The 16,487-nt window shown below is 44.3% G+C and overlaps 1 protein-coding gene across 1 annotated transcript in view; it reads left to right on the forward strand.

Moving 5' to 3' along the window:
• Positions 1–16,487, forward strand: part of PNPT1 (polyribonucleotide nucleotidyltransferase 1) — a 313,627-nt gene that overhangs the window by 19,861 nt on the left and 277,279 nt on the right. The window contains exon 6 of the mRNA XM_085612380.1: positions 4,281–4,344. Coding sequence (XP_085468506.1) covers positions 4,281–4,344 — 64 coding nt within the window. The remainder of the gene's footprint in view (positions 1–4,280; positions 4,345–16,487) is intronic.

Here is a 16,487-nt window from a genome sequence, read left to right on the forward strand (position 1 = left end):
TGCTGTATCCATTCTCTATAGTAAATAACACAAACCCAACTTTTTCAGATACCGCCACCCGCTCTCACCTATACACTGCCCCTCTATAATTACCCCTCTTTGTCCATGGATTCACTCTCCTAGGCTTCTCCCACCCGGTCCTGAAACTTTTGACATTGTATGCCGCAGATTTCCACAGCAATTATCTTGTTTATTCTACTGGAGGCTAACATTAGATTTTCTATTCATACCAAAATGGCCATCTGAAGCATAGTCATTTTAAGGCAGTTGTTACAGATTAATAAGTTGTCATCTCTGCTGATGTTGGGGGCATTTGGAAAACTTTTTTATTTCTGCAGTTTCCCTTTCAGACCACAGAATAGAAACATTGGAAAAAAGTGATTGGTGGGTGATGTTGCACAAGTGCTGGAAATGCTCTTTCGGGGCCTGATCTCAAAGGCTTTTGCACACTCAACCTATAATTTTCTCGGGTATTCCAGAATGCAGAATCAAGAGTGATGTGATTTTTAGGTCTCACTTAGGCAGCGCGCATGCGCTGCTCTAAGAGTTGACCTTTAGAAATTGGTCAGCTCTTTTTCAGCGCTCGTGCTTGTGCTGGCATCCACCTTGCGGGGTGAGCCGCGGCGTGCGTACTAATTGAAAAACACACATGGTCCGCGCGCCGCTGCTCGCTCTCGCAAGGGGTATGCTAGCACAAGCACGAGTGTGTAGCACTAGTGCTTAAAACTCGTTGTTTGTCTTATGGTACAGGGAGAGTTGCAGTTAAACGTTGCTACCTTTGTCAACTGTGACCCGGGTGGGCCGACTTTAGAAATAACAAAGAGCCACCCACCCGGGGCGCTGGTCCTCCTAGCTAGAGAGCACGTGTACAGTGCATCACAGCACTCCCTGGACGCTAACGGTGTATGCAGGCGCTATAATGGTGGCATCTCTGATATCTCGCGCTCCACGCTGGCCGCCACTGCTTTCTGTTGCGGGGGAGAGCAGGAAAGCATTGTTTTCCCGCGTGGCTACCGCTTCTCTCAGCAGCAGGCCCCGAGAGGGAATCACGGCGTTGTCTGCTGCCCTTGTTCACACTGTGCCTAGATCCAGAGGTAGCGCTCCCTGGTTTGCCATTCACTATCTCTAGTTCCATTGCTCGGCTCGTGCCTGAACATGCCTCTGGAGGCACGTCTGCTATTGTGTCTTTTGTTCCATTGTAAGCCAGGCCTGTAGGGCAGTAGCTTTAGTTCCCTTATTCTTCCAGTATCTGAAGCTGGCTCGGGAGTCGGGTCTACCGTGCAGTGGTTTTAGATCCCTTCTCCGAGACCTGCTGTGCAGTGGTCTTGGTTCCATTCCCTGAGACCTGTAGAGTGACTTTAGTTCCCTTTCTCAGCCTGTCCCTGGACATGCCTCCGTAGCCAGGCCTGCTGTGCACCGTCTTGGTTTCCTTTCTTCTGCATGTCCCCGGGCTTGGACCCTGGACAGCTGCGCAGAGTCTCTGGTTCCCCTGTCCAGACCAGCTGCGCGGTGTCTTTATTCCCCGGGCACTGGCTGTACCTGGACATGCCTGCGGGGCCAGGCCTGCCGTGCAGTGCCTTTCACTGGCTCATCTTGGACACAGTCAGCTCCTGCAGAGATAACAATGGCCCCTGTCGGATAATCCTGCCTCCCCCTTTGTGTAATGGCTTCGAGAGCAGAGGGAGGAAAGAGTTAACTCGCTCTTGTGGGGCACACAACTAATCCTGCGCCCTTTCTGTTTTGGGCGACTGCGTTTTGAATACTGTGCCATTTTTAAATGGCACAACTAATTACATGTACTACAATGCAGTGTGTGGTTGGAGGCGCTACCGCTGCTATCCCATGAGGCCCCACACTCGTCTTTAGTCGTTGCCCCAGTGAGACACCAGCGTGTCGGGTAGTTGAATATCCATAGAGAGGGGGTGCGTGTATTCGCATAATTAAGCATTTGGAATGACGTTATTCGCACATTGTAATTCAATCAAAGGTGAAGGGTTCTGGTGGCTAAATCTAGTATGGATACGCCCATCCAGACTCGCGTCAGACACCCCTGATTTAAGGCAAAGGATAGAAACGGAAATGTATACTGAGTCCCATCTATCAGTATCGCTCGGCTCTGTCTAGACCACCGCTCCCTGCCGCACTTGACTCCCCCTCATAAACAGTCCCCTCGCACGCCATTATGCAGATGATGCCGTTTCAGGCTCGCGAGACCCTCCCGCACCCCCGCGCACTTGAGGGGCAGGTGGTCAGTTGCCGCTGACAGCCTTTGTCCCATAAAACTTCCCAGAACCCTGGCTGCTGGCGGCAGACTGCTACGGAATACCCCCGCCCTGACCTGCCACAGATGTCCAGCCGCCTGTGTTGTCACAGACTTAAAAACACTTGTCGCCCCCCCACCCCCAAGTTCCCTCGGCTCGTGTCTTTTCTGCAAAAGGCCCTGCCCCACACTTCTATTTCTGAACCAGTATTTGTATTTTGTTCAGAAGGGGTCTGTGACAGTGCCCTGCTGTGCATTACAAACCAATAAAGTGTTCTAATAGTCCTGAATGAACGATATAAGTGTTGGTACGGTTCACTCCCACAGCATGCTTATTTCACATATTGCAGTGCATATGCCCTCGGTCGGGATGGGAGCATTGGACTTGCAAGTAATTTGGACTTGCTTCATGGCTATCATCTACTGAAAGAGTCACAACATCCTGAAAGTGAAAACTGGTAGGCCTTCCATTTGTCTGAACATCTTCTTGGTGGCCGGACGCTCTAGACCAATACCCTATTCGTTCCCAAATGGTGAAAAGTCTGTAGTCCATTTCGATGACAATTTATTTCAAGTGGCAAAGGATTCTGCCACATTCTTTTTTTTCACCTGAAGGTTTTGAATACAGTTCTTCCATTCCTACCTGACCATACTCACTTTAATATCCTTCAGGCTATGGCTAGCTCATTTCAGGGGTTATGACCTACAGGTATCGTTTCCTGCACTCACAGTTTTAACTGCTTCAAAATGCTGGACGTCACCTTCTGCTTCAACTTTCTTGGAAATCTTCTGTTTTCAAACATATCAGAAATCTCCACTGGCTGATTCACAAGTGGTCCTTGTTCAAGAGTCTGTGCATTTGCTGTAAGGCATTAAATAAACAAGCACTGGCATAGCCAATAGGTCTCGCCTTTGGGACCTTATAAGTGTTTGGTTATCCAGCGCAATATCCTTGGTGCAACAACATTAACTGTTGCATGGCTAAACACTTATAAGGTCCCAAAGGTGAGACCTATTGGCTATGCCAATGCTTTGTTCCCTTTCAGTTGGGATTTGGTATCGCAGAAATTCTGCCAACATGGTGGAATTTCCATTTGAGGAAAAATGCTCTTAGTAATGTGTATTCAACATAGGTGGATCCACTAGAAATAGGCTTTGCTGTGGTAATAAGGGGACACCACAAAAATGATGGCTTTACAGTGGAAGTGATTTCTCCAAGTAAAAAATAATTTCTTAGTAGAGAAAAAAGGCTTTCAATTGTAGTGGCACATTTGCTCCACTTTTCCATATGGAGAAATTGTCAACTCTCTTACATTCATGTATATATAAACACCTATGCACGTGCATACTCATGGTAATTCCTTAAAAGTCAGATTTCCTCCAAACTTAGCAGAAATCCTAATGGAGCTAATTGCTTTTTTAAAAATTTCCACCGGGCCTAGAGTCAGTATAAAATTTCACACTGGTGTTAATGGTATGCAGATATATTTAGGGAAAGGGATGCTCTGAAGAGAAATGTTGAAGTCATTGATGATTGAGTCATGTTAGCAGCCTTTTCTTGACCTGAGCAAACCAAGCATATTGGATTTATAAGAAGCAAAATAGGGATGTGTTAATGCCTAGTTTGGAACATGGTGTCTAATAAGTGTTAAATCCGCTAAAGGTCAGTAGTAATATTAATAGCTATTTAGTTTCGGATCTCATAAGAGTGTACAGTGCTAAGCCTAACTAGAATTACCTTGATGTTTAAGAGCGTTTAAACAGACTCATAAAATAAATATGGAGTATTCTTATCTCTGGTGAGAGATAGTGGCATGAAAGCAATTTTTGTTGGGGTTTCCTGTGAAAGTAGGGTTCAACTCTAGGGTTTCAAGGTTGGATTGCCCTTTTTGAGCCAGGCACCCTCTTGGTGGTGGAATCTAGTAATAGTTGTCTTGCAATACAGTGGAAACACTATAATGCTCCATTGTTACACAAGTTTATTTATTCTTTCACTGTCCTATTTCTTCTCATTTAACAGATACTTTGTAATATTTTAGCAGTCGATGGTGTCAATGAACCAGACATCCTTGCAATTAATGGAGGTAAGGAATGAAGATGTCTCGGACTCAACAAACACATGAAAACTTTATCAATATTAAATGAAAATGTGTGCATGTTGAGACATTTTCAATGTCATAATAAAAGGATTAGTCAAATGAGGGCTTGATTTGAGTAACGGAAAAAAATTGGAGGCTCTAAGCATGTGTGTTAGACTATGCTATGCTGCAGTTAGCCAATATATTTCATATATTTATAGAGGTCTCTGTTTTATAAATTAATGTTGCCCCTAACTGAGAGAACATTTAAATACAATCTTGTGTCGCTTGTCCAGAAATCTGTCTTTGAATTGTGAAACTTAAATAATTCCACGTTTCATTAAGAAAATGTAGTGTGCACATATCGTTGAAGGCACCATTATGCCCCTTTCCCTAAGCACCCATATAGATTTCAAAACATAGATTAGGACTGAGATTGTTACAGAGCCAGCTTTAATGTGAAGTTATATATGGATATTCACACTTTTGCCTAAAATAAAATGTTATTTTGATAGAGAGGACCCATCAAGTCTAAGCACAAGGCTTTGGTCAGGTGGCATGGAGCGCCCAGTGCCTTTACAATTCATTGACTACTGCATTCTTCAAATAATTCTGCAATAACTTCCTGGCCCATGACAGAGTGAAGTATTAATTGTTGCCATGGTGAACCTGCATGGGTAATTGGAAGTCAAAATGCCTGTAGTCTCAGATGGCCCCTCCTGACTGTTATGTAGTTGCTCTTAATGTCAAACAAACTAAACTTGACAGCTGTGAAGTGTCTATAGCCGTGTCTAGTCCGTAGGTTGACCTGTTGTGTCATTGACAAGTGCATCGGCCTCACGCAGTTGTAATGCTTCTTTGCTCCTTAAATCCTGTCCCAAATCCAGGCTTGGAGTGAAATGCGCTATTATAGAGTTCAGATATTGATATCACCATTCTGTTTCTTTCCACTAAACTATCCTTTCTTTGTCTTCCATTTTAACGCCTCGTGATGAATCATTACCTGTGGTCTAGTGATTCTTCTTCTACTCAGTTAGATTTGAGTCACAAAAGCTTTTGCGCAACTACATTTGATTTATATGGGATTAATGTATATCCCATAAAGTTCAGAAATCATACCCAACAGTAGGAGAAATCCTAGCATGACCAATTTCTGATTATTTTTATTTCCAGAAAGGATTTGGCAATCAAGCTTTCTTGTAGCTATTTTTCTGAATACTTAATTTGGATTTACAATGTAGGATGAACCTCTGAGTGTATAAGAATGGATTCTAATCACTACTTCAGTGTTGGAATGGATTAAAATCACTACTTCAGCGTGTTGCTCTTGATTAAGTAATTAAAGGGAAAGAAAAATATCAATTTTAATATTGAAGTGACTTGCCAACCATGGCAGAAAGGTGGTGCTTTTGATTTATCCTCAGGAGGAGTTCTGTTGGCAGGTATTTCCCGTGGTGTTTGCACACAAGACTTCACAAAAGCGCATGAAGATCAATACGTTTTTGATTCAAGTTAAGGTGGAAACAGTGCTTTATCTCCAAGGAGCCAGTACTTGTCTTCTGTGATTGAAAGTAACTCACCTTAAATAAATAGGACTCTTTGATGAAAACTTATCGCTGAATGTAACTAAATCTGAGAAAACCTATTTAAAAGATAATTATTCTTTAACAGTATATTTATGTTTGTCATTACTGCTAAGTTGCTATAAACGTAACAGTATTATAACATAAATATCTTAAATTATTTGTTCACCCATTGAAGCCTCAGAGTGCTCAGTGAAGCCCATCTGTCATAATACCCAAGAGAGAGACAACATAGTCTTATGATTCTCTAGCACTTTGTTAATGCATACTGTTGAAATGACTGGTCTTCATCATGAAGGATGTACGTGTCGCTTGTTTTGGCCAACCCTAACCACACTCAGTAGATTTCTCATAACAAGGCCTGCCAGAGACGCATGTATTTGAGTAGTTCCCCTCTCCCTTTTTTCCACACACAAGAAATCTGGGTACTGCGTATGAAACCTTATTTGAAGGTAGTCTAGTGTGGACTACAAATGAACAAAAAGTAAACCATACAAAATCAGCAGCATATTGCACTACTTGAATTCCCTTCTTGATAGCACTGACTACCCGCACAAGGGTTGCACTACATATGCAGCAAACATGAATGCTGAAGGCAGGCATCCTGTAGCCAACATGGTTAAGCTCTATCTATGAAAATTCAGTTTACATCCAAACTTCAACCCTGCTGGAGAAATAACAAGCATTCTAGAAATGCTTTTCTCTCGTTTAAGAGCCCTGAAGGCTCCATCTGTACAATGACTCTTGGAGAAATCGTGAGAAAGCGTCCCTGTGACCAGCGATGCAGAATGAAAAAACCTCCATGGGTATTCCCTTACAATATTATACATACATTGCTCTAGTTCTGTGTTAAAGCACTGCATGTTACATGAGTATACGACTTAAAATCACACAATCAAAATACATACCGCACATATTGCATACAATCATGTATGTAGAAAAAAACAAGTTGTAAATGAGAAGCAGCATCTGGTTCTTATAGGCCATAAAGAAGTTGGGTAGGTACACACTATGGAGGGCACCCAAGCCAACAATGCACAAACTTGGCATACTCTTTATCATTACCAGTATAAGACTTTATCTCAACAGCAAAACAACCACCTGTCAATTAATGTGGTTGGACAGGAAGGACGCTTGTGGTTGTCTGAGGTATTTGAATGAAATAATGTGCAGATTGGGCTATTATATACTGTCTGTTGGCCAGGGAACGAGCGATTATAATTGATATAATTGATAAATATGAATTTGGCCAGGTCCTAATTTTTGTGGTAGTGTAAGAAGTTGTATATGCAATCTGCTAGAAGACATTAGGATTCATGTGCAAAAGGTGGTCGGATCATTGACAAGCAGTGGGAGGCAGAAAGCTGTGTGTGGGAGATTTACCTTTTTTAACTCTTACCATCTTCTGTTTTTACTAGCATTTCTGTTCTAAATTGTCTTTTTGCATCAAAGGGTGGGAGGAGAGAAGGTGTCAGGTTAGCATAGTGTTACTTTGAAAAAAGAGAAAAGGATTTCACCTGCAGTGATATGAAGTTCTCAAATTATAATTGGGCACCCTAAGAAAATGGAATGAAAATGATTTTATATGAATATTTGACATAAGTGGAAGCTGCGTTAAATATATTGACTTGAACTCTTCTGTTCAAGTACTAGCCCTGCTATTGTGTTGAAAAGTAACCCACCTTCTGTGAGGTGGTTATGCTTCAAAAGTATTGAGAGGGTATTGGTTGATTGTACTGCTATTATGTCACTGTCATGCCACATAGATTGATTTACAACTGCAAGTCTTCTAGGTTAGGTTTTTACAACCATTGATAGAGATAACCAAACACAATTTCTAGGATTGTGGGAAAATATGTAGTAATCTTTAAGTCTTGTTAATGTGACAAGCGATGTTTAAGTAGCCACTGTACGTATTGTCAACTGTTACTTTTTCATTTTAACTTTCTACTGCAGTTGTGTGCATATTTTTAAAGGTGAATCCTTGTATGGCTTGGTAAGGGTTACTGAATATATTTCTTATCAAACTACATTATGTTTCTTAAATAAATGTGCCACCATTTAAATTCATAATGAACTTTATAATCTGCTGTTCATCTACAATCCTCAAAGTCTGGACTGAGCTATTTCTCTGACCCATCATTGGTCAAGTAGTCTCTTAAGATTTATTCATCATTCTCATGTAAACTTGAATTAAGCATCTTCTTCTATATATTTTTTTACAATATCACTCAAGGTCGCTATCAGAAACACTCGTACTTCACTCACCAACAAAACAAACTGAATTAATCAGTCTTCGCACAGAAAGCTTCAACAAAAACACAATTTCTTTGCCAAAAATGTCTTTCACTGCGACTTTGTAACTGATTGGAGAAGTAAAGATATAAATGGTCTCTTGAAACCGTTTCATCTCAACCTCTTACTTTGCTCATTGACCTGAAAACCTGTTGAGCAGACACCCCTCAGGCAGACTGTTCAAATGACCACCTTTTTCTTTAAGCATTCAGTGTGCTCACCGAAGACATCTGTTACAGTACTGCTTCCCCAAAACCTGTCAAATCCTTAAAGCTCTAAAAGTCTTTTCCCCCTCAGCTTTAAACAGCATCCATCACCTTTCCTACATCATTTCATGAGGAAGAGACCACAACAAGAACATTAGATACATAATGAACAAAGCCCACTCTGATCCGAAAAGCTAGTCTTCTTCCCCAAGCAACATCTAGTTCACAACTCCACGCAACCATGCAAGACATCCCCTAAGAAAAATAGATTGTCAGTAGAGAATAGAAAACTCTGCATACTCTTCTTGCTACTTTGAACAGCAAGAAAATAAATAATCACTGGTGTTACCAAAGCCAAATATTTCTTCTTTTAAAGTATATTGAAGCTTTGTTTCAAATCAAGAATGACAATGTCATATTCAGAATTATTAACAATCGGCATCCCCTTAAATAATGCACACATTTCTGTGGTCAAGCACCAACCCTCTTAAGGAGCATTGAACGTGGGGAGAAATTACAATAATTCTTCAAAGATAATCTCTTCAAAAACTCAGAACAACCTTAAACCAAAAGGCTATATTGTCCCTCCACCATGACCAAATCTTTTCCCTTTCTCCCCTGTTTGGTGCATGACTTCAAATAATACAGATTATTTTTAGTAGTGTAGAAAGCTGGCTCCTATTTAGCGCACCAAAGTGAGGTACACTGTGCGGAGAGTCCAGGCAAACCTCAAAGGAATTACAGAGGCACAAATGACATACCAAATGCTCTCTTTTGTGGTAGTGTGGACGAGCAGTTAGGCATATCAGAGCGTAGTTCTAAGCATTAAACACACACACAAATGCAGTAAAGGAGACACGCCCTCAATAAAGAAATCCGACACCATTTTATAAAAATGGCACATAATTTAATATAAATTTAGATACCAAGATCATCAGAATCAGGTAAGTACTTCTTGTGTTATGAATTTTTACAGTTTTCTGAAATGGACACTGCATTTTCTGTACTGACAATGTTTTCCTATGGAGGAAAAACATGTATTGCATTCGAGCACTTGTCAGCAACTTATGGGACTGTTCTTCTGGACTTGAGGTGAGTATGGGGCAAGGTTCAAGACCATACCAACAGCTTTCCTCAGGAGGCTGTGGGGCAACCGGGTGCAGAGGTGTGTCACTGCATCAGGTGTCCAATTCACTTCCACAGGTGGACGGTCCGGTCAGAAAGAGGGTTAAAGCAGGGAATGGGGCTTGAGTTTGGGGTAACGCACAAGGTGGCTTGACCCTTGAGATCCTCGGGCACACAGGCACACCCTTGGTCCACTTCTCCTGAGGCTGTGGGGCTTTAGTGCAGTGGTGTCTTTTGGGGTCGGATTCCAGTGGAAGAGTCTCTCCTAGTTGGAGGAGGCCAGCAGAAAGAGGCTGCAGACGGAGACTGGAAGTTCAGTCTGGGCAAACCCATGCGTGGGCTTGGCTCTTGTAGGTCTGGGGACCTCGTTTACACTGTCACCTTCCTTGGACTCGGGCTCTGGAGCGGCGGTGCATAGGTTCTTGGGTGGCAGAGGTCACAGACTCACGTTTTGACCTTTGGTTTGCAGAAGAGAGGCAAACAGGATAGCTGGGCCAATCACAAAGTGGGTCTTGCTGTCCCTGAAGTCCCATGACATGCAGGTTGGTATTCCTCGGCGTTGGTGTCAGGTCTGCCTTGGCTGCTGCGAGAGGTCCAGTACCCCAGGGATTTGCACTATGCACCACCAGTCGGTCCTGACGTCCCCACACTTGGAGGGAGGAGGAATCTGACCTGTGGGAGCACTGCTACATCTTCCTGGGTGGCTGCTGCGTCAGTAGTCCCCATAGACAGCAGGTCTGTGTTTCAGGTCTTGCTTCTTTGGTGCCTGCTGCTGCAGGGGAGTAGTTCATCTACTCTAAGGGAGACTCTTTGGCAATTTGTGAAGCACGGGCAGCCCTCTGGGTTTCTTGAGGTCTGTACAGCGGCAGGACGAATCTATAGCTCCAAGAGGGCTGGGTGCAGCAGACCGGCTGGCAGGGTTGGGGATAAATCAGTCGAGATCGTCGGCTCTTGGGTCAGCAGTCTTCATCTTTGTCCACTTCTTCTTTTAGTCCATCAAAATCTGAAGATCTGGTATGAGGGTGTCCCCTTAATACTCAATTTAGGGATGTTAAGGGGAGTGAGTGTGTGAGGAAACCAGCCCCGAACCCAGATATCACCAGAACGTCTCCACAACACTCAAGTCGAACGCCATAGCCACCGTAATCCCTATTAGAGACACAAAGAAAGAGCTAAATCAGAGAAGGGTACGAAGACAACCTATCAAAAACCGGCACTCGTTCTCTTTAAACAGGGAGGCGGGATGGCCGGTGGAGAAAGCTATTCCAGGCAGCCCAAGGGAGTAGGAAGGAGCCCATCATCCACCAGGAAGGAAGCGCAGGGAGGATGGAGACGCCAGAGGAAGCTGTCCGCCCAACGAAGAACCACCCGCCATTGGAAAAGCCTGCCAGGACGCCGGGCGAGGAGGAAAGTGCCAAGGCCTGGAGTGGGGAATGGTGGGCGCCCCCAGAGGATGCTATTGAGCTGCTGCAACTCAGGAGATTTGCTCCAAAGCGGCTTAGTCCCAAAGGGATGGAGTGGGCGGAGGGTCGGTTGGGTGGAGGCGAGAGTGAATCATGGGTGTTTCATTGTATTTTACTACATTGCACGCCATTATTGTCGACCGCATTACGAAACACGAAGAGTGTTTTCTTTTGGTGGAAATAACTTTGGACACAATTTTTTGGGTTTGAGAGGAATATATATTGCCAGTGACGGCGAGACATGGTTATATTTGGCATTGCCTAACAGTGAGGCGACCTGTGTAAAGTCACCTCCCTTATTGATTCCGTGCCAAGCAGGAGACACATTTTTTACCCTAAACTCAACTAGGAGACTGGCAACCTGGTCAGTTTATATCTGCAGCGGCATGATCCCGGTAGCAGAGTAGGGGCATGTATATTAGACCCCAGAAAGATATCCCTACCTGCCCCCTCACCCCAATTTCTAAGCACAATCGGGTACAGTGACGGTATACCTTACTTCCCTGTTCAACAATATACTCATCGCTATTCTTTTTTTCTCCGAGACTCTGGCCCAACCCCATCTTGAGGAAGATATCTACAGAAAGGAGACAAAAGGACAAACCTGCTGTTATAAATTGCCTACAACCTCATGTGTCTCATCACAGAGAATTATCCTCATCACATTTTTCTTTAATACTGTAAAACCAAATTAAAGCATCATTAAGACACAAATGCAGCCTCTTCTTCCAAACATCCACCCCTTACTCTTACAGAGGGATAGTAGCCAATGGGTTACTTAACCTTGGGGTCACTACGCCCCCTATATGACCACCTCTTGGTGGAAGTGGGCATAACCCTGTCCCAGAATCCCTAAGTTTGCCAACACAAAGATGGCTAACAAAGATTCACCCCTGAGCACTCATGAGTGCTCAGGGTTGAATCTTTTTATTGCTGTATCCCTTCTGTTGTGGGGATTAATGTGGTTGAATTGGTAGCAAACCTCTCTCCTTGGAGCACCAACCTGTACTAGTGCTGAATTGTTACACTGCCCTATATATCTGTTGAGCGCCCGGTCCTTCTTTTCCTTGCCTGGTTACCAATTTGCATTTGTCTTACAAAGATGGCTAACTCTGAAAAGTCATATCCACCTCAAATTAGGCCACCTTAGGTGTGATACTAGCCTGGGGGTGGGCACGACTGCCTGACTTGCTAATTGTCATGCCTGTCCAGGTGCCAAAGGGCTCTGGACAAAGGGGGTCTGCCTCCCCTCTTGTGAGGGAAGCCAGACTCGCATTTCAAAAACTGTAGCTTCTTTGAAGCTCTCCTTCCTTGAAATGCTAATCAGCAGGTCATCCTGTGGGAGGGAGTGTTATCACCCTCTTCCCGAGCAGGCTTTGTTACCCTTGGGGGGGGTCAGACTCTCATCTCTGGTGGCAGGCTGGCAGAAACCAGTCCGCCAACACACCAAGGGCTGGTAGGTTTTCAGGGGGCACCCCTAAGGTGCCCTCCGTGTGCTTGTATTAGTAAATCCAACACTGGCATCAATGTGGCTTAATTAATGCAAGATGTTTGATAACAAAAATCCCTATTTTCAGTGAAGCCATCATGTACCTGGGGAACACATTTTCACTGGTGTCCAGCATATGCTTTAAAATTGCTTCCCTGGTCACTTGCAATATCTAGTAATGGAACTAGACACCACAGGGGCACATCTGCTCATGCAGATCTGTTCTCACATAAAATATAATGCACCCTGCCTTTAGGCTTAAAGGCCTGCTGTGACTTACATATATTTGATGAAGTGACTTTGGCATGACACACAGCAGTGTGTCATGTCGGCTTTTCATTCATGTTTTGCACCATGCCACTCAGCCTGCAATGGTAGTCTGTGTGGAATCTGTATGTGGGTCCCTTAGAGTGGCATAAGATATTCAGCAGCCCTTAGGGACCCTCTTTAGTACTCATGCCCTAGATACCTAGAGTACCATGTTCTATGAACTTACAGAAGTGCTAAAGTCATTAGCCAATTGTAGCACAATTAGACTTTACCTTGTTTTAGGAAAGGAGCACTGACACTGAGGTCTTGTTAGCAGACCTCCGTGCACTGTCAGTCGAAAATCAGCATCTAGTAGCTAAAAAGGGGCAAAAAGGAGGGGGGGGGGGTTGAGGGAGAGCTGCAACCAAAGTCCAGTTCCCTATACATAGTTTCTTTCAAAATTGACCAGTGGGTACCACTCATCAAACAACCTCTACTCAGCCCAGAACTCATATCTAACTAGTGGTCTAAATTATATCTCAAGATTTATGAAAGGGTGTTAAAAAAAAGTTTATCCATCGAGCTCACCAATCTCCTTCAAGAAGCAACCCGTCTACCAATTGGGATGCCTTACAACACATATCGGATAATTGGTTTACCTGCCTGTTCACCTTTTTAGATATATTTGAGGTTTTCAATAGTATTGTTGTGGGGCAATGCTTTGGATGCTCTGTTCCCAAATGGACCTTTGTGGGAAAGTATTGGACTAGTATGTGTTCTTCCAACTTCACTATCACCCGATCACTAGGAGGACTTTTTAGTATTATTTGTGCAATGCAAAACATCCTACAGAACACATTAGAATGAACAAGTGCCACACATCCAACACAGCACAATTAATGCTACTATCACTGTACTCATACCATCATTTCACACATATGTTACACAGTTGTATGTGATATCATAGAAAGACGATTTCATGAAATACCATTACCGAGAAACCATTTCATCTAAACTATTTAATGGACATTTTCAGAATTAATGGCATTTACCTTTTTGTTGAAACCAATTCATAGAATGTCTTTTTGGTTGAAATTGACTTTCAAATGCTTATTTGTTGAGTGTAAATTTATTTATAAAGTTTTATATAGCACGAACTTGACCCTAAAGGGTATCAGAGCGCTTTACAGATTAGTTAAATAAGTAGAAAATAGATAACCAAGAAACATAAACAATGACGATGTCCGTTGCAATCAGGAGTGGGACAGTGAGTTATAAACCAGTACTTAGACGGCACGCAAGCCCTGGTTGGAGAACAGCTGGTCAGATCAGTATCCAGAGAATGAGTTTGTGGTTTCAGGGTAGAGATTTGTTCATTAAAAGCAGTTTGACTTCTTTTTAGGTCTCGCCTGACCCAGCGCATGCGCTGGTCTGGCAAAACTTATTGAGAGGGCTCCAAAAAGTGCTACCAGGCCAGCCTAGAGCTACAGTGCATGTGCGCGGGTGCGCGCGCTGCTTTTACCGCGATTACTTCCACTTTCGCGGCCATACGGCCACTTTGATGTTTGATCGCGATCACTTTCGTGGCCGCACGGCCGCTTGGCATAGCCAATAGGTCTCGCTTTTGGGACCTTATAAGTATTTAGTTATGCAAATGTTGCATGGCTAAACACTTATAAGGTCCCAAAGGCGAGACCTATTGGCTATGCCAATGCTTGTTTGAATGAAGTGATTGAAGGGATCAGTCTGATTTCAGGGGGCAGGGAGTTCCAGATTCTAGGGGCCAATCCAGAGAAGGCTCGGTTGTAGGTTTTCTTTTTTGAAATTTTTGAGGTTTCAACAGTAAAGTGCTGGTGCTTCTAGATGATCTGCCACCGCCGGACAGTTCCTGTTTGTCAGCTAGGTACTTCTGTGTATTGAAGTGTAGGGCTTTGTGGGTCATGCAAGCAATTTTCATCTGAATCCTTGCCTCATAAGGGAGCCAGTTTAGTGCCTTCAGATCTGGAGTGATGTGGCTGTACCTTTTCGATCCAGTGACAAGCCTTGCAGCAGAGTTAAGGGATGCCCTTTGTGGAGCCAACCTGGATCTTGGCAGACCACATAGGTTAGCACTCCCATATTCTAATCTGGGGATAACTAGCGCTTGCACCCCTGATTTAAGGTCATCGCAGGGGAGGAAGGGTTTTATTTTTCTTAGAATACTCCTTTGAGAGTTTGCTCCTCTGGTGGCTGAGCTGATGTGCTCTTGCATGTTGAGATTCTTGTCAAGTGTACTTCCTAGTGTCTCATATACAGGCAGCTCATGGAAGACTGCCGTAAACTATGGCAAACAATAGATACAGAACCCCCTACGCACCCGGTGATTCATGCAGTACTGCAGATGGGCCCCGGGCGCCACCTAGTTACATGGATATATAAAGCCATACGGACCCTTAAGCAACCTGCCCTTACACTCCTTCGGGAGAAGTGGGAGACGGCTTTTCGTAGGCCATTACACGATAGGGAGGGGACACGTGCATTGGCATTCACTAAAAAAGTGTCCCGGAACTATCGTTTTGAAAACATACAACTGCATATACTGCACCGAGCGTACCTTACACCGGAAAAGTTACAGAAGTATTTCCCCAGCAATTCCTTCACCTGTCCCAGGTGCCCGGGGCCTAATGCCTCCTTTTATCACATGCTATGGGATTGCCCGACACTCCACAGCTACTGGGACAAAGTTCACACCACACTTAGGACGGTCACGGGACTCCCAGACCTCTACACATGGGAGGCTAGTGCTCTTGGAATCTGCAAACGCCGCAAAAACATGAAAGTAGAACGCGCTTTGCGTCCTTGGTGCTCCTCCTGGCAAAACGGTGCATCACTATGCATTGGAAAGCACCGGGAGGCCCTCCCCTCGCTGCATGGGTGGGTGCTCTTAAGAAATGGGGCGCAGCCGAAGAGGGAATACTCCGCACGGAAGAGGTTAAAATTTTTTCGTAAACATCCCATTTCTATGCCTTGGGCCATACTACTCCACTCCTTCACACAAGAACCACTACCGACACGGGGATCTCAGTCTGCCGGTTCTCCGGGAGCGCTTGTGGTTCCTGCGGCTGCCCGGGGCGACTTGCGTAGGGACGGGTCACCCGACGGGTTGCGGCTGGCGGACGCTAGCGAGTCATAACTATGTCTCCATGGAGGTGCCTGCGGCACTATCCCTACCCCTTCTCCCCCCCTCCGCAAGCCTGCCTAGCTGCCTGCCCCAATGTACCGATCAGGCAATCACCCCCCATCTGCAGCAGTGTGCGACACAGTGTACCCCAGTTCTATACCCCGAGTTTAAGTTTATATTAAGACTGGCATATCACCATCCCTACGATATAGTGCTAACACAGAGAGCACGCCTTACACCCCAGCGTCCACCGAAGTCTGCCTTGCGTGGGTGCTGACACCACTCCACCGCTCATCCCTTAGACCCATCATTGACTCTGAGGCTATGGGAGAGATTATAGACCACGATGTTACCTACTCTCATGACAAAATGTTTCATGAATGTGAAATGTTTCGTGTCTACCAATGCCATTAATACTACTGTGATGTACGTGAATACAAAAAATGCCAATAAAATATGTCCCCCCCCAAAAAAGTGTTCTTCCTAGTGATCTTGTGGAATCTATAATGTGTGGAATGCAGTTGAAAACTGTTAGGTGTTTCATCCAATCTTCGATGTCGAGGGATCTTTTTGGTGGGG

This window comes from Triturus cristatus, chromosome 6 (assembly GCF_964204655.1).
Source record: "Triturus cristatus chromosome 6, aTriCri1.1, whole genome shotgun sequence".
NCBI lineage: Eukaryota > Metazoa > Chordata > Amphibia > Caudata > Salamandridae > Triturus > Triturus cristatus.